Source organism: Pygoscelis adeliae, unplaced genomic scaffold (assembly GCF_000699105.1).
Source record: "Pygoscelis adeliae isolate BGI_AS28 unplaced genomic scaffold, ASM69910v1 Scaffold182, whole genome shotgun sequence".
Classification (NCBI taxonomy): domain Eukaryota; kingdom Metazoa; phylum Chordata; class Aves; order Sphenisciformes; family Spheniscidae; genus Pygoscelis; species Pygoscelis adeliae.
In genome coordinates, this window is record NW_008824669.1 from 193,294 (window position 1) to 211,769 (window position 18,476).

The window sequence follows — 18,476 nt, forward strand, 5'->3', positions numbered from 1 at the left end:
TCCTTCTCGGCAGGGCTGCTCTCAATCCCTTCATCCCCCAGCCTGGACTGATACCGGGGGCTGCCCCGACCCGGGTGCAGGACCTTGCACTTGGTCTTGTCGAACCTCGTGAGGTTCACATTCTCATGGAATCTCGCCTCCATCCCCACCGATTGCTTCCCTTCATCGCAGCTTCCTTCATTTTTGGAAACGAAAGTCGTCTGTGCGACAAGGCTGGGGGCAGGAGAGCCTCAGGTGGCCCCCACATTCAAGGTCTTTGAAAGATGAAATGGGAATGAGAAAGCAAGATGCTTTTTGCAACATCAGCCACCTTCTGCACCATCAGCAACGGAGAAAAGCAAATCATCCCTGGGTTCCTGCTGCTCCGACCAAGGGGAACAATCCTTCCCAGCCTCGGATCCGGTGATGTTTGGGCTTCGGTTTCATGAGCAAAGCAAGGAGCAGCTTTCAAGGAGAGACAATCCCCTATGACCCAAGTCTGGCTCGCTCACAGGGGATCTTTGTGCCTTCTGCCTAATCTGAGCTGCTCAACTGGACCTGGAAAGAAAAATCATCCAGTAAACCTCTGCCATTTTGCAGAGGAAAGGGAAAATAAACAACTTACCATGCCCCTCTCTGAGCTAGTTAAACTCATCTGAATGACTCCATGCACAGATAAGTATATTCAGAGATTTTTCTGAATCTCTAATTACGTTCAGTGCTAAAAAAACCTGTAAAAATCCCCACTCAACAACACCCACAAACAAAGAAAATTTCCAAAACCTGCCTCTGGCTCCTGGACCCCCGCTCCTCCACCGCATTTAAATATTCAAGTTATAAACTAAAGAGCAGATTGGCTTTTACATCACGGCCACCCCGGGAGCATCAGTCATGGACCTTATCAGTTTCCATACAGGCAGCAGCCACAGCACCACCATTGATGAGATCTTCTAAATATTCTAGTGGAAAAGAACAAGAATTGGGGAAATTGGCAATTCTGTACACACAGAAGGAAAATAATTCCCTTCCTCATAACAATTCTGGTCTAACAACAATAAATTAAGAGGCGGGGAAGCAAACAAAGCCCTGGGGAAGCACAAGGGGACAGGGAATGCTGTGGGATCGGTGTTCCGCACCACACAAGCAGGTCCAACGTGGCCCAGAGCTGACATCAGCGTCACGAGAGCTGAGCTTTCCAGGACCACCGTCCCTGCTTCTGGCTTCCTCCAGATTTAAATACACCAATATAAGAGCTGCAGCCGCTTGCAAAGACAGGGAAAAAGCCACAGGCGTCATCTCCCATGTCCTACCTACTTGTTGAACCTTCTGCTTGGGAAAGGACAGAGCCCGGCACACAACCCAGCAAGGCAACCAACGCATGTTTAAGGACAAGTTTTTGACCCAGGACTGAGTCGGTTGCCAAAGCTTTCCCTTCCCCCGGGGCTGGACACAGTGTCCTCATTAGCTCCTGCTCCTGGCCACGTGGACTGGATGTGGTCTAGACAGCAGATTTCCATCCAGAAAAGTGACTGCATTTCGGAGAAGTGATTCTCACTCCAACCAGAGCGACCACCCGAATTAAACCCGGCTCCCTGAGATTGCTGTGGGCAAAGGGCATCATCTAAGACAGCTCTCACAGCTTGGGAAGATGCCCTTGAAGACCCTAAATCCATTTTTCAGCCTACAAGGATCTCCTGCATGTTCCCCCACGTAGTTTCTGATAGCAATTCAGAGAGCACATCTGATACCCAGACGGACCCAGGTTTTGCACCGGGCTCCCAACAGCTGCTCCAGGAAGGGAAGCGGCCCAGCGCAGACACCGCAGCGCCCACCAAGGCTCCCGCCAAGCCAAGGGACGCTGCCGCGTGGGGCAGGGATGGGCTCCAGTTCCCTGTGGACCCACGACCTCACCGCGCTGGCCAAAGCTGCTGCAGCAGCAGCAGGTGATGCTCAGCCCTGGATGGGCGGGGACCAGACCCTTCCCAAGCTTCGCTTCGCCCAAGCAGCGTGGACCGAGCCCACGGGCTTACACCGGGATAACACCTCCCTTAGGAACCGGCCCTGCAAATACCAAGCAAAGCACCTCCCCAGACAGGAATTTTCGTGAGTTACTGGCCGGCCACCACCCTCCTTTTTGAGGCTTGAAGTGCATTTTTTCGCAATCACTCCCAGACTATCGCTCTGCTCGCTGGATGCTCTGCAGCAGCGATGCAGCCACACGTCTCCCCAAAAGCCCTTCCCCAGGCAGCCCCCCTCCCACTCTTTGATTAACCCCCCCCGCTAAATTGCAGCAAGTAAGGGGTGATAAGAAGCCAGCGATGGCGATGGGAGGAAAAGCAGCCTGACGAACCCCAGAGAGTAAAGATACTACAAGTATTTGTGCAGCTACATTTATCTCCCAGGGGACCGCTGGGTTTGATTAATAAGAGGTAAATGAAGCAGTTCAACTCCGCTGAGCCTCGGTGGGCGGGTGGAGGACAGGGAGGTTTTCATTAATACAAAGCAAACGGAGAGACAGGTACTTCCAGGACACGATAGCTGACCTATTTTGAGATGAACATGAGATCAAGTGAGCTTTGGGAGTGTCTGTTTACCTCTACCAGCAGCAATGACAGTCTAGACGACTGGCCCAGATCAAGACAGCTGATGTTCAGCCTTGGAATCCACCAACCCTACGTCCTAATGTGCCCTGCTGACACCATCCTTGACATCAGTCCCTTCTGCAAACCCCAGGTCTCAGATGCCCCGCTGAGCCCCAGCATTGCTGCCGGTGTACTGGGGACAAGAACCTCAAGTTCATCCCAAAATGTCCTTGAGCTGCTCCTTGTGTCCAAGTGCTCCATCACGGACCCAAGCACGCCACGTGCTGCACGTGTGATTGGGATGTATTGCTGGGTCTTCCGGGCGAACCACCATACCTCGCTTCCCTCCCTTGTAAAACACAACAAGCCCTGTTAGGACCTACCTTAGATGCTTGGCTTTCCCTTCTAGCTTGGGGAGGAGGAAAGAGGTCTTGGAACTTCAAGGTGCTACTGCAGGGAAGGCATCACAGATCTAGAGGGTCTTTGATGAACATCAGAAGTTTGGCCTTAGTTTTCAGAACGCCTCTGGGGTGACTGCATTGAGTAAATACCCAGCAGCTCAGGAAACCAGGCCAGGAAGGCACCGAAAGGTTTTTCTCCACAAATACAGCCTGGTCAGGGATAGTGCCAGAAATACTTATTTTGATAAGTTTGCCTCCTGACCCAAAAGGAAACGCTGATCCTACAGGGCTGGATGACGACTGGAGGACCCAGGACCACCTGCAGACATCAAAGACCAACAGGATCCATCTTTCAGGACAGCTGTGTCCACCCCAAGACCCCACTTGCAGTGGAAAACCCACCAGCCAGGCCCAGGACTGACTCTCCCCCGCCCCACCCAGCGACTGGGGGACCTGCAGGCATGAGGACAATCCAGAAACACATCCACGAATGAGTTTTACACTATTTTTTGTTCTTTTGTCGAAGGGTCCTTCATGTTCCTCATTAAGGTCTTCCCATGATGACCGCCACCACGTGGCAGCCCCACTGAATACGGCCACAGGGACCAAAAGAGCTCGTGCCAGGCCACGTCAGCATCTGAGAAAGTCCCCTCCTGCGCCTCCCTGCACCGGCCAACCTCTGTTTACACCCAAGGGATTAACAGCCCCGAAGTTAATCATAACGAGAACATGGGGGGAGGACTGTAATTGGACTGTAATTGCAGCAAAGGGGAGCAGCATCAGCAGTTTCAGCAGAAACATCATAGCGGGATGCCTGCTGTTCACATACCTTTGACCTCAGAGACACAAATAGAGAGCCCAAACTATTTAGCTTTGGAAAAAAAAAGGAAAGAGGTAAGGGAGAATTCGATTAATTAAGAGACTGTATAACGCTATATACCCAGATGGTATCTCACACTAAAGGGCCGTGCAGGTGGAAGCCCATCGTTGCCGGCTCTTGGATGCCTGTACGGTGCAGGTCAGACGAGGGCATCTGAGGGATCTTTATGACCCACCAATTAAGTAGCTGAGCTTAACAAGGGCCTGGAAAAGGCACTTCTGGAATAAATTGTACAATATGAATGATGAAGAAAAACTCTGCACCTAGCGCTGAGTTATTGCAAGCAGTTGGAGACTTCAGAGGAAGACGCAACCACTGCTAACATAACCACAAAATGCCGGGGCTTGGGGCAGGCCTTCCCCACTCCCACTAGAGTTTTCTTCAGGGTTTTTCTCTCCCAGAGGGAGCTTGAAGAACCTCTGTGCTTGCTGAGGAACCCCCCGGTCCCCAGCGACACCCTGCTGCTGGTGAGCATCCCCACACGTCCACAACATCCAGAAGAAGCCTTCCAGCACCAGGAACTGGAGGTGACATCTGGCACTCAAGTCCCACGCGTCCCCTCCTCCGGTGCGAGACAAGGGTCACACACCTCCCCTACCTGCATTCATCCGAGGAACTGAATCCCCTTTTGCAGAAGCAAAAGGCTGAGCCCATCAAATAATAACAATTAAAAAAAAAAAAAACCAACAAACACTTGTTTGCCAGCAGCCCAGCTTTGGCTGGGTGAATTTTAAATAGTTTTGGTCAAGCCACTGCAGCCAAAACACTGGGAATAAAATGCTGGAAAAAGTACTTTCGGGGTTTTTTTTTTAGGGTTTGGTATTTTTAAACACAGGATTTTTACTTTTATTTCACAGTGACATACACTAAATTTCCACAGCTCTCCATTACGGCATAAAATACTTAAAAACAGATTTCATTCTGGATTGAATAAAGCCTCTTTGACGTGACATTTTTTTTGCTTCCTGTTTTAACGAAATAAAAATATCTATTCTCATTGACCCCAGCTAAAAATCCTCTTATCCCCCACAACTATCCTTACTACCATGATATTGCTGCAGGCCAATTAACTGAAAAAAATACAGTTACCATCCACTATTTGTTCTCTGGGCTGATATTTAGGAGTATTCAGAATACGTAAGGGTAATTTGGCGTACCCACCCAAAGGATGCAGCAGTGCTCCAGGACAGAAGACATAATTCACATACGTATTGGAAACTCGTAGGAACCTCAGGAAAGTGCACATCTCTCTCTTTTTTTTTTTTTTTTTTTTTTTTTTAAAAAGAAGTGGGAAATAAGGAAAACGGGACACCTACATCCCCCCAAAGAGAGGGGGAACTGCTGCAGCCCCAATGCTGCAGGCAAGGTGCGACACGAGGCACAAGCCCGCTGCCAGCCCTTTCAGGCTTTATCCTCCCAGCAACGCCTCTGTTTCGGCTTGTTCCCAGCTCCTCCATGGGCTGCTCTGCCCCAGGAGAAAATATTTACTCTCTGGAGACTATCGGGCATTGCACAAGATAACACCCAGGGCTGCAGAAACCCCAACACAGATAAAGCCTCGCTGATGCTCGGATGATGCCCCACTGCATCCTCTACCGCTCCCTTTCAGGTCAAACTGGATTCTGTACGTGACATGGGGATAAAAACAAAACAAAACAACACAACAGGTTTTCAGGATAATGCTGCTGACTTGTTGTTTTTCAAACCCTCTGCCACCAAGCCCCTGCGGTGCTGCTAACCTCTGCTGATCCCATGGTTTAACCGGGGAGCTTAGCGGTAAGCCCTGTCCCTGCAAGGAGGCACCAAGTTATATCGGGTTATTCCCTGCCCGACGGGGACTAAGCTTTCAGATAGCACAGGGATAATTCCCAACTTCAATTTTCAGGAAGAAAATTAAGTTTATGAGTGGAGGGAATGTTTTGTTGTTGGGTTGGTTTTGTTTTTTTTTCTCTCCTGGGCTTTTTTTTATTTATGCTGAAGTAGCTGTTAAATCCTGTTAACGTGCTGCAAATCCCTGTCTTGCTGAAAAAAAGAATTTGGCACCTTTAAAAGGTAACTGGCCTAACTATACCTGTACCCAAATAAACCCCTTATGGAAAGGAAAGGGGGCAGGTAGGGAAGGCAGCATCCGCAGCAGGGAGGGCAGGGCAGCAGGAGGGGTCTGGCGGAAGGAAGAAAAAAAATGGGATAGGGAACAACAGCGACAAAAAAATGGGACATGGGGGGAAGAAGAAAAAAAAAGGGAAAAGGAACAAAGGCAACAAAAAAAATGGGACAGGCAACAAAAAAAATGGGACAGGCAACAAAAAAAATGGGACAGGCAACAACCCTGCATCCATGAGCAGGGCAGAAAGTGGCAATGCACAATTTTCACCCATTAACTTCGGCAGCCAGAGGACTTCTGCAGTGAAGAGGATGCACGAGGGGGCAGGGGGAAGAGGAGGGGGTCACGATGAAGAGCAGGGCTGCAAGCAAACGCATGCAGGGGGGCTGCCTGGAAGGTCTGGCAGGCTGGGGCCACCCAACCCAGCAGGATGGCCATCGGAGCAGGAAAGGTAGTTCGCAAGTATTGCACTGTATCTGGCTACAAACCTTATTCTCTGGCTTTACGTAGCCTGAGCGAACAAATAATATTATTAAAAGACAGATGAGAAATCAAACAGCAGCGTGGAGAAACCAGGGAAGCCTCCTGAGAGCCAAGGAAACCTGCACTATCTCGGGAAGAGCGAGATTATAATAATTAGGTCAGTTGGCGATAAGCCTTCTCAGTGCACGCAGGCACACGCGCGCTGCTGCCTTGCTAGAAAGTGGTGATGTCCCCGAGGAGCTGAGCAACCCAACAGCGATACGCCAAGGGCTTGGAAAAGCCCGGTAGCAGAAAGCCTTCTCCAGCAGCAAACCACGGCAGCCGCTCACCTCAAGGTCTGAGGATCAGTAGCTGCAGCATGGGAAACTCCGATGGGATATTAGAAAATACCTTCACTGTGAGCATGGTTCAGCACCCGACAGGTGACCCAAGGGGGTGTATGGTCTCCAGCCTTGGGAACAGTGTCAAGACTCAGCTGGATGAGGCCCTGAGCAGGCAGGTTTGACGTAGAAGCTGGCCCTGTGCCGAGCAGAGGGCTGGACCAGAGGACCTCCAGAGCTTACTTCAATCCAGAATACCTCCAGAATCTGGCCGAGGGAGACCTTCCCTTAGCCCAGACTTCCAGGACCAAGCCACCAGGTCTTGCCTCCAGCCTAATCAAGACCAAAAGAAACTTCTTCCCAGCAGCAAGTGGCCTGGAAGTCCAGGCTGACCTTTAGGAGACGTAACAGAGGTTGACATGAAGCTCAAATACACAACGACCACTCATAGTGAGCAAAGCTGCCTGCTCCAGGAGGCAAAGAGGATGGTCCCATGCAGCAGGTGCTGTACAGGGTACGTATGCACTTTTCCCTGTAAAAAGGGAGCCGGAGGCTTTCTGTTACCCACCTCTTCCTTCCTGGATGGTTTGACATCAGCTCTGCCTGTCCTGGCCGCCTCAGGGCTCAAGGAGGAGCCCCAGCTACAGCCCCAGAGCGGGAGCTGGACCGAGCTCACATCCAGATGTTTGACACCGGACCAAGCAAACAGGAAAGGCAGACCAAAGAGGAGATGTGCTCCCTGCCCTGACCCCCCCCTTCTCTCTTCCTCCCCATCTGTACCACGAAAGAGCCATCATCTGTCTCCGATTTGGCTGTCCAACACTGGGGCCCAACCTCCATTCCAGAAGACAGAAACCAGTCACCTATTGCTTGGGCTTTAGGGTCTCCCTCCAGATGGTGACTTGAATAAAACCCTCACCTTCCAAAAGCCACTTGCTTTTGTTATCACTGGAGGCAGGTACTCCTTCACTGGTCTCTCCAAAATTTTTTCTAAGCTGTTTCTTTGTGAACACCTCACCAATATTCCTGCGTGCCCCCACAACCCACATCAGCTCCCTGGACAGCTCAGGGCAACCCACACATCAACCAACAGTATGACATGCTCTTGTGAAGCCTCACGCTTCCAGGCCACACAGCCGTCCCTCCAGCAAGCTGTGTTGATACCAGCAAGCTTTTCCCACCAGCCAACTGCCGAGTAGTCCACCGATACATGAAGTCCTTCAAAGTACTTCACTGATTGATTGAAGTTAAACCCGATCTTCACGTAAGAAGAGCATCCTACAGACTCAACTGTCCTGTACGTGCTTCATACAACCATGAAGTTCCTGCAGTCACTAGAGCTCACTAGCCAAAAACCAGCAGCCTCCCCTTAAATATACACAAGTATTTTTCCATACTCCTAGGTCACGCAGAAGACCTCATGCACGATGCTCATGTTCAGCCAGCAAACCCCCCTCGTTAGCTTCCCGACCGATTCTCTCATTTGGTTATGTATTCCGACCGCCCTCCAGCACATTAGAAAACAGCGGCCGCGGTTTCTCATGTCCTTTGAATCAAAGTTTGCTGCTTTTTTGTTAAAATAATCAGCTAATCAAATCCATTGCTTCCAAGCTGACATTCCTCAGCTTTAATTAAAGCATAATCTATTGATTAATGCTTTAATCAATAGACAGAGATGCTCGGAAGAGAGCTAATATGGCCTGAGTTGAGTGTAGGTGCGAGGACAACGCTTTTCATTCACGTCACTGGATGACGTGGAAGAGACCCAAGAAGAGAGAAGCCGGAAGCACACAATGGACGTGTCCACTGTAATAATGTGGATAAACAGACAGAATTAAGGAAATAAGTGGAAAATTTTAGTCTGAGGCTTATTAACCTGCGGAAAGAAGGAGAGGAAGGCTTTACTGGCTGCCACTTCCCGTCAAGCTCGGCATAACGCTTGTAGACAAGTGGAAAAGGTGGGAAGCATTAAGGGACGGAGGGGAGGACTCGCCAACAGATCCACCTCTTGACATCCACTTAGACAGATCTGAAAGTCACACCAGCGGATGCTTTACAACCACCACGCTGGTTAACTAACGGCCTCTGACAGGTTCACGATTTGGTTGGATTTCTTGAAAGAAAAAGAAAAAAAAAAGATGAACACAAGCAAGCAAAACCCAAGTTGGGTCACTGAAGCATTTCTAGGTGATGACCAACTTCAGACTTCCCAGCACACCTGACCACCTCCACACAAATACTCACCTCAGCTGCTAAATTTCCACAACTCCGCAATTACAAGTTTTTTCACAACTTCAGCCACCATGAAGCAAGTTTCAAGTACTTCCCATAAAACTCGACTTTAATGCCTTCAGTGTCTCACAGCAGCCAGAACTGGCCAGAAAAGGCAACGTGATGTCCCCAGGCACCCATGCTCCACCTGCTGCAATGGGCTGGCCCAAGGCAAGGGCCAAGAGACTCAAGGAAGGAGAAGAGGTGTGATCTGACATGGGTATTACAAGAAGCAATGGGCTTCATTTTCTGGGGTTTCTTGTAAAAGTTCCTGGAAATTCTCAAGAGTTTACATTTACTTACTAGAGACAGCTCAACGACCAGCATCCCCATCAGCATACCACCACATTTGTTGACTACCAGACCAAAGAGATGGCTTCCTTACAAAGTGCCTCCTTCGTCTTTCCAACCAGACTCTTTCCTTGTGTATTTATGGTTGCCAGTGCCCGGAGAGAGCCTCCTCCGCACACTTTCCATGGCAAACAGCTCCTCGAGAAGGTAAGTAACGCGAGGGGCAGGTGAAACATGCCTCCTGCAAGGTTACCACACCTTCTCCAGAAACATCTGGCTGAACTGAATGGTCTGATTCAACAGAGATCCCAGTAAAGATCAGATGTAACTTCTGGGTCCTGGGCTCTGTGCTCCTTGCCCCAAGATCTTCGTCTAGTCAAGGCCCTGTTTTGGGGCACTCAACAAGATACCTTTGCTACCGGCAAACTGCTTTTGCTGTTCAATATGGGGACTCCCAGGTAGCCCCTACGTACTTGGAGGTACCTTAGAGGTGCTCCAGTCACACTGCAGAAGCTTGGTCTCGCCCTGCTGAGCAAACATAGTATTTTACCAAGCTACTAAAAGCTCTGCTGGCACCGATCCCATGACATGAGACCACCACCCGCCCTGCCAAAAGGCCTTACTTTTCAGTTCTTCTCAAGCACCTGGCAAAACAGGGTCATGATGAAGGTCCATATCAATAGCTACAATCCTTGGTGCCAAACGAGGTGTTAACATACACAAAAAAAAGCTTGAATCTTGTGACCACCAGAGAAGTCCTTGCTCACAGCACATGAGCTTCAATAAGGCCATGCCCGGAGTTACCGATGTTCTACCAAAGGCTTGTGGAACCCTAAAATTCACCACTCGCTGAAATTCAGCCATGTCAAAGTGGGATCAAACTCCGCCACATGCACCATGCAGACCAAGAGCGAGGACTTGTTATGAAGCACTGGTAGCCCTATTACCATAAGCTACTGGAGAAACACTGCCCAACCTTCTGCAACACATGCTCCCATGACATTGTTCCCAGCCAGAGCCAACCCAGGAGCTGAGAGACCACCCAGGACAGTCAACCGTCAGCAGAGGCACAGGACTTCTGCCGTGGAGGTAAGATCTCCCCAGCAAGGATCCCGTCACATACAAATTATTACTCCTGAGAGTAATAATTTGAGAGAAGATAGAATTTGAGAGAAGAATAATTTGAGACAAAGATCATTCCCACTCCAGCAACTTTATAAAACAAAGGAATAAGTGGCGCATGTTGGAATTTCCTGAGCAGATGAAAACTGCTTTCAGGGTTTGAGTCTCTGGGTTTTGGAGGGGGAGAGGAAGGGTTCGGGGGGGCTTGGGAGTTTCTTCTTCTTTTTATTTTCCCTTCTCCCCTTTAGAAAGAAGCAGAGTTTGCAGCCAGCTGTGCTGGCTTCCAGAAGAGAACAATTAACCTGAAAGTAATGCTTTTTTTTTTTTTTAATATAGTATGTGGCACACCAAACGCCTGGTATCACTTAGAGTGGCAGACGATTCAGTGACTCCCTCGCTGAGCGGCAGCATCTGAAAGCCCTGCGGAGAGCAAGCGCTGCTTCCTCCCCGGTATGTAGCAGCCGGTTCAGCTCTGCCGTGAAAGTGAAGCTGGCAGCAGTTCTGCACGGAGCGAGCATCACCATCCGTCCGTCACCCACGCGGACCTCTCCCATCAGTGCCTGTGCGAGCATGGCATCCTTCAGCAGTGCCGCTATCGCGACCGGAGTCATCTTAACTCTCCTCTCCCTGGTGAGTCTGTGCCGTCAAATTACATCCATTTTTTTATACTATGACTAGGCTAGCCCCCAAAATTTCATTTGGCTGGACTTGCCTGCCTCTCCACAGACGCCCATGCTCACGGACAGGGAGCAGAGCGGGAGAGCTGGAGCTGCTGCAGGTCTTGGCAGCGTGTCCTCCTCGCTGCGTTACTATCCTCCTGGCACAGGGAAAGCTCCTGCCGACGGCTCATCCTCCCCCACCGTGCCCGTCCCCACCGAAACGCGCGGCGAGGAGGCCCACAGGCTCCTGCTGCATGTAGCGTAACCGGAGGTGCTCAAGGAAAACCCTGGCAAAGCCAGCAAGAGATGACTGTGCAAACCAGAGCAGGGGAAAAGCTGAGTCACTTCCTCCCCCAGAGCCCTAAATAGAGAAGAGTGTAAGGAAAATCATTCTCCAAGCTGACAAAAAAGGAAGAGAATCCCCAGTTTAAAAAAAAAAAAATAAATCAAAGTGCAGATAGTGACGGCAGAAGGGGAGGGGACAGAAAAGGCAGCCTCGTGCTGCAGCTGTAATGGGAAAGGCTGTCAGGAGCAGAGAGGGGCAGAGCATCATCCTCGGCTCCCTTGGGAACTGGGGGTTCACTTTTAACAGCAGCACCAGCTCCAAGGCAAGTTCACAGACCATCGATGGTGCCGAAAAGCCGATGGTGCTGCAGCCTCATCTCCTCCAGGCCATGCTGCCGGCCGTGACCTCGGTCTCAATAGGAAACTGCAGTGAGCCTGGGCAGAGCCTGGCCGAGCTTTTGGGGACAGATTTCATCCACTCCCCAGTGTGCAAACGCTCTACGTGGCAGCACGTGAAATGCCACTGTTAGGAGCAGTAACGATATAATACACAATTATCCATCCCAGCAGGTACGCGGCGAGGCTAAGCTCAAGGCTGGAAAACCCTTTTGAACGGTGGGATACCGGTACAGGCAGGAGACTCTGGAGGTAAATCAGCCACCAGCTTTTCACCGCAAGCTCGGTGGTCAAGCACAAAGTCCTGGGACAACAGCGCGGCAGCACAGAGTAGAATAGTTTGGGTTGGAAGGGACCTTTAAAGGTCATCTAGCATCATCCCATCACACCCTCCCCGGCAGCATCCCTACAGCCAGCTCCTCCTTCCCCGCATTCAAGACAATTTGGGTTATTTCCTTAAAGAAAATTCAGTGACTTCCTAAAGTCACCTCTGAGTTAACCGACCCACTTGCACCCAGATAGAGAATATTTAAGCTCCCGATTGCTGCAGCCTCTCCTTGGAGGCAAGAAGAAATCTGGATTTCCCTCTTCCACCTCCTTTCTTACAGCCTGTAAGTTCTTATCTTTGAGACCTGCACTCCTCTGTCAAATTTGGCTGAAATTAGTCCCCGGGTTAAAAAAGCTTTTGGAGGAATAGCGAGTGACAGCCAGTCTGAGTGCATAAGCCTCATTTCTGTTAATTAAAAAAAAAAAAAAAAGCACAGAAATCTAGAGAAGCTTCAAAGTGGCCGTTTGCAGTCGATAAATAAATCTTTCACCCCATGTAATGCAAATATAGAAAGAAAAAAAAAAGCTGTGCAAATATCCTTTCTCGGATCCGATTCCGAGAAAGACAATGTGTGCTCCGCAGATGCTCCGAAACCCAGGAGGGAGGGAGAGGGACCAGCACCCTGGGGTGAATCTTCGCATTAAAAGCACCTGGGCAGGGAGGGATGCTGCGGCTCTGCCAACAACCAAGTGCTCCACAGGGATATGATGTCCGGCCCGACACCGATGCTGCTCCGAGCATCCGCAGAGGCAGGAAAAAACGCTCCGCTGCCCGTGCCAGGCCGGCACGGGGCTGGACAGAGCAGGGATGCAGGAAGGGATGGAAAACTCATCGTTCACCAGAAGAGCTTTCCAGAAGCCTGTGTTTCATTTCAGAGCTGCCGTCGGATGCGAGAAACTGCCGGTCCCAAAACAAGGGGAAAAAGCCGTCGGAGAAAGCCATACATCACCTCGCCACAGCTGGTCCCCCGCCGCGCTTCAGCCTCTTCATCTGCGTCCGTGGCCTCCTCTTCCTCTAGAGGCATCCGTAGCCATTGTGGTGAGACCCCACGGCCCCTGAAAACTCCACCTAACTCATCTACCAGCTTGCAATGATGAAATACGAACGCGGCAAGAAAAAGAAAGAAATCATTTCCAAAAGCACCCCGAGCCTCCACGTCCTGCTGTGAAGCCTCCAGCTGCAAAAATTATTGCTGCAAGTTTTAAGATCGCCAGCCCGGCTTCCCGAGCCAGAGAAAAAAATGTAATCAAAGATGCCTCCGAGCCATTTGGCATTCCTTGGATCATCGATATGCCCTGATCTAAGGGAATATGGCTCCTGTGGGTGCAGGCATCCACCCCCATCTCTTCTCACCATGCAAAGCAAACACCACCTTAAACACAAAACATTTCTCTCTTATTAAACTCCAGCTGACAACCACAGCACAACCACAACCCTTCCTGCTTTCTTTTCCTCTCTTGCCCAGACACCCAAGATGGCATTTTTCACGGCACATTATTAAAATCCCCTCTGGCTTCGGTGCAGCCAGACACGGCGCCCAGGAGCCCTCCGGCCCAGGGGGGGCCTGTTTCTGGGCAGGTGATGCAGGGAGATGCCAGCACCCGAAAGCAAAACAGCATTTGCAGACCACTGCTTCAGGCTGGCTTGGTTGGACCTAGACTACACCATAGTCCTGCCGGTGACCGGAGCGCACGCTTCTCTGCAGGACAAAAAAAATCCTTTAAAATTCACCCCACAATTACTCCTGCAAGATCCCCCATTAGCAAACACTAAGATGGGTTTTTGCAGACCTGAACACCCGTCAAAGCCACCTGCAGAAGCTGGTGGCCCTAAAATGACGTCTCCGCGGACCACGCAGCCGAAGGAGCAGCTCGCAGCCACGGCCACGGGTGAGCCCAGCTCTGCAAAGCGGCTGCCCCAGCCCCGAGCTCGCCCAAGGCCGTGCCACCCGCGGCCGGCTCCATGCCAGTTGGCAAAGCTCTGGCTTCACAAACGAGATGCTCAATGCTTGTGACGGCCCAGACCCCTGAAATATCTGCAATGCATTTCTGTTCTAGCTCGAAAGCACTGTGCTTGCATAGACAGACTTGTGAGATTTAATCAGACGATGCAAAACACTCGGGATCGTACCCACTTATTTGCAGAAGACCTTTTCAACGCTAGCTTGGGGATGGACTGGGTGCCCACCCTGTCGCGCGGCACAGCACAACCGATCGCAGAGACCCAGACCCGTGCCACCCTTCCCACACCAACCCAACCGCTTGCCTCCCGTGCCAGCTATCACCCAATGCAACCGGCGGCGGAGGGATGGCAACAGCTTGGTTGTGAACACCAGCTTCTCCCAAGGTCCTGGTGAACGCAAGCCAAGCAAGGTGGCTCCTCCAGGATTCCCTGAGTTCAAAAGCGTTTTTCAGATTTAATTACGAACCCCGTGAACGGTTCCCCGTCGCAGGTGGCTGGGGGAGCTGGCGGCAGCTGTGTGTCTCCCTGTAGCTTCTGCTTTGGCGTGGGGCAGGCTCCAGCAGTGGTGAAGCCTTCCCGGGGCAGCGCAGGCTGTACAAACCAGTCCCAGTGAGCCGGGCCAGCTCCAGAGGGAGGGGGAAGGTTGGTTGGAGGGGTTTTTTTTTGCATTAAGGCCAATTAAAATCGCTGGTGAGAAACGAGAAGCTTGTGGGCACCCGCGTGCATCCTCAGGTCACCCGGGCATGACGTGACACCAAGGGATGGGGCACACCACACAGCCGCCCACCTCCGCTCCCCATCCAAGGGACAACCCCACCACGGACACGTCATCCCACCCATAACCCTTTCCGTCCCGCCACCTGAGAGATGCAGGTGACTTCCACCACCACCCAGCAGCGTGGTGGACGCAACCATGCTGGGGAAGAAGGCGAAGCTGAGCGAGTGCTGGTGGCCACAGAGGAGACGCCCTCGATAAATTGCTGCATGTTATGAAATACTCCTGAGGCAGGCTCCTGGCTGACAGGCGTGGCAGGATTTGGTCCTGCAGAAGTAGCAGAGGCAGAAGTTTAGTTGTGTCACCACAGCTTCTCCTACCACCTAAGAAACCAGTTTTTTCTTCTCCTGTACCACGACGGCTACGTGCCTGGGGGACAGGGGAGGCCAAGGGTTGTCTCTCTAGGAGAGGAGACAGGAGCAATGGCTTTTCTGAAGTAAGCACGAGACTACTCCTAGTCAACCTGTGGTCCCTAAAGCCTCAGAGGTCCATGGACTGCCTCAAAGGAGCCTCCAAAAGCTAACTCAAACCAGCAAAGATCTCAAATCCATCACAGAGACACCATCCCCATTCCTGGCCACTGTTGGGGCACCTCTACATTGCAGAAGACCGACAACGATGATGCAGAGTCCAGCAAGCCAAGACCGACCATGGCACAGCCCAATGCAGACGTGGAAGAAACAAAACCTCTCTTTTCAGCAGGCAAGTTGATGGTTAAATGCACAAAAGCTTTGGGAACATCCAATGTCATCCCCATTTCAGTCTGAACTGAGCAGGAAACGTATTTCTCTTAGGATCACCAGCAAGGCATCTATGTTGTAAATGACTATATATATATGCACACACATATATATAAATAAATAAAAATAAAATAGCCAGTCTCTCAAACAAACAGAAAATGATTGGTTAGCTACACTAGCCCTTTATTTCAGATGACTCAGTAACGCGCTAACTACACTCAGGTAGCAGAACTGCGCCTTCTCCGAGGAGTTTCACAAGAACATCCCAAAGCATTTACGGAGATTATTCGCCCAGAAGCCTCAACGCGTCCAGATTTTCGAGACAGGAACAGTTGTCCTTTCCCCAACCTGATGAAGACCATGACCTACCCCAAACAGAGCAGCAGACTGTTAACTCTGAAACTTAACAATGGCATGTGTGATGCAAATGTCTTAATATTTCTGCCAAACTGAAGAACAATGAAATCATTAACAATATTTATTTGCTCCATATTTTAATAGAAATAGTCAGGCAATACGCTAAATGTGCCCCAAATACCTCCTGAAATAGCTCATCTGCTGCCCCCAGCTTCCACAGAAACCATAGGGTCTTGCTGTACTTTTAGATATAGCTCCTCACAAACACACAGGACCCCAAAGACTCCCTTGAGCAGCAAGAATATGAAATTAAATAAGGTCCAGGAGGGTTTTCTTGCCGCTCTGCAGAGACCTACAGGCAAAAACCTCAACCAGTGGTAACTACCGCAATTTCACACCACTCCTGCTGGGAAAAGACCAAGCAGCAGCGGCAAGGACAGCTGCAAGGAGAAATAGGAGAGAGAGACCCAAAATGAGAAGGAAGGGGAGAGTCAGCGCAGCAAAATTTGTCCTCACCAGGAGACCACAGCAGAGTGAACTCAAGGGAGCGCTTCACCCCAAAGTGGGGATGCTCAGAGAGCAAAAAAAGAGTATTTTTCTCTTCCAAGACAGAGTGCTGAAGGAGGGACACCTGGAGATAAAGCTCAGCACCTTGTCATCTTCCCTTCCACAGTTTGGATCAAGGCCTAACAACCATGAAAGATGTTTTCATGCTTCGCACATGATTTTTCACGGCGCTCAGGAACCCTCGGTAGACCGCTCCCATCCCGTTTGTGCACGAGGCTGACTCAGCTACGGGAACAGAGGTGTCAAAGCCAGCCAAGAACCTCGGGTAGCTCGCTCCTCTCTCACATCCCCCTGCAAAGGCAGAACTGGTGTTCATCGCCACAAACGGTTTCTCCGGTCTCCCCTTGGCTGGGGAGCTCCTGGATGTTGGGCTTCACCCTCCAGCTCCCCTGAGACAAGTCGCATTCCCACGTCACCTTCACCATCCAACCGCTGCTCCTCTGGTCTCCTTTAAAAGCAACCCGAGATCTTATAAATGATAAAAAAAAAAAAATGCTTCCTAAGAGCTGGACAAGTCCCACGACACTTTAACCATGACACCTTAAATTCGCAGAGCCCTCCAGTGCAGCACCCTTATCGCAAGGAGGGCTTGGACAGAGCTCAGAGGGGAAGAGCTTTACATACAAGCACAGCCTGAGCTTCCTAAAACAGACACTGCTCATCTCTCTGCGAAAGACAACACACAACGCAGGGAAACCGCAGCCTACAAATTTCACTTAAGGCTCGAGGGATCAAAATCCAGCGCAAGGTTTTGCTCCTGGACCTCAGGATCCGCAAGGGCAGAGCAAAGCCTTTACGGGCCTTACGGGGGAAAACGATGTGGATCGACACAATAAAATGGTTTTTTTCCACTCACTGGAGACAAAGTGTCAATATTTGCTTATCAGGGTCACACAAGCCATAAGCAGACCAGGATGCTTCCCTCTCCATCCCACGTGGCACCCCCCTGCCAGCATCTGGATGCTCAGAGGATGGTCCGCCATCAAAAAGCCTTCCTAGATTTCGGAGAGGAGGGACTATTAAATCACCTGGTCTTATTTTGGTATCTTGGGGTTGAGAGAAACAACCTGGAAGCTCAGTGTATCTCCTGCTTCCTCCCATCTGTTTCGTTCCCGTTAACACGGCCGCGACTTCAAGCTTCATCCTACACCTGCCCGAGCGGTGGAGGAAGAGTAGCACGGATTACTGGAGCGGGAGTGAAGGTGGCACAGACGGACACGTGGAAACGGCCTATTTCAGAGGAACCACCAGGTCTCCAGAGAGGCCCGGGGCCCTCCAGCCCTCCTCATCATGCTGGGAAACAGCCCCTGCCCCTTTCCAGTCTAATGGGATTGCTACCTCATCCAATGTGGGGTCTTACTGGTGGGGGTCTCACCCCTTCCAGAGGAGCCTGACACAGGGAACGGCCCTGGGAGACGAACCTTTAGTATCATTTTATGGAAAAACAACTCCAAGGACTGAGTTTTGAGGCACTGGGACGCCAGGGATCCCCAGCAACTGCGCCTCCAGACGCATGGCATCGCTGGGAGCAGCTGCGGCAAAAAATGTCCCGCCACTGCCGGCTGGGCCGCTCCACTAACATTGCTGTCCCCTACTGTCACCCACGGTGCCCGAGACCACGTGCAGCCAGAGTGACTCTGCAAGAAAACCGATAATAATAAAATCACAACAAAACTCAGCCCCTGGTGAGTCCTCGCGTGCTACAGCCAAACCCAGCCCTGCATCAAGGATGGGGAAAGCACCTCCCAGGAGGTGGGAGATGCTCCCACCTCCGGACCACACAGCAGCGGACATCCCACCCGGGGATGTCCCCCCCTGTAAAGATGCTCAGGCTTAAACCAGGTGGTACCTTTGTGCCTGCGCACGCTGCCAGCGCTCTCATCCTCCCGCCCCGGCGCTTCGCCGTGCACGAACCACCGCCAGCTTTGCTGCGAAGGGGATAACGATGAACGACGCTAATTGCTATAGGGTCCG

The 18,476-nt window shown here is 51.1% G+C and overlaps 1 protein-coding gene across 4 annotated transcripts in view; it reads right to left on the minus strand.

Moving 5' to 3' along the window:
• Positions 1–18,399, minus strand: part of CTIF (CBP80/20-dependent translation initiation factor) — a 147,839-nt gene extending 129,440 nt beyond the window's left edge. For all 4 annotated transcript variants that reach the window (XM_009322961.1, XM_009322959.1, XM_009322960.1 and 1 more), the window contains exon 1: positions 18,352–18,399. In XM_009322961.1, the coding sequence (XP_009321236.1) occupies positions 18,352–18,384 (33 nt within the window). In that variant the 5' untranslated portion in view covers positions 18,385–18,399. The remainder of the gene's footprint in view (positions 1–18,351) is intronic.
• Positions 18,400–18,476: the final 77 nt, after the last annotated feature.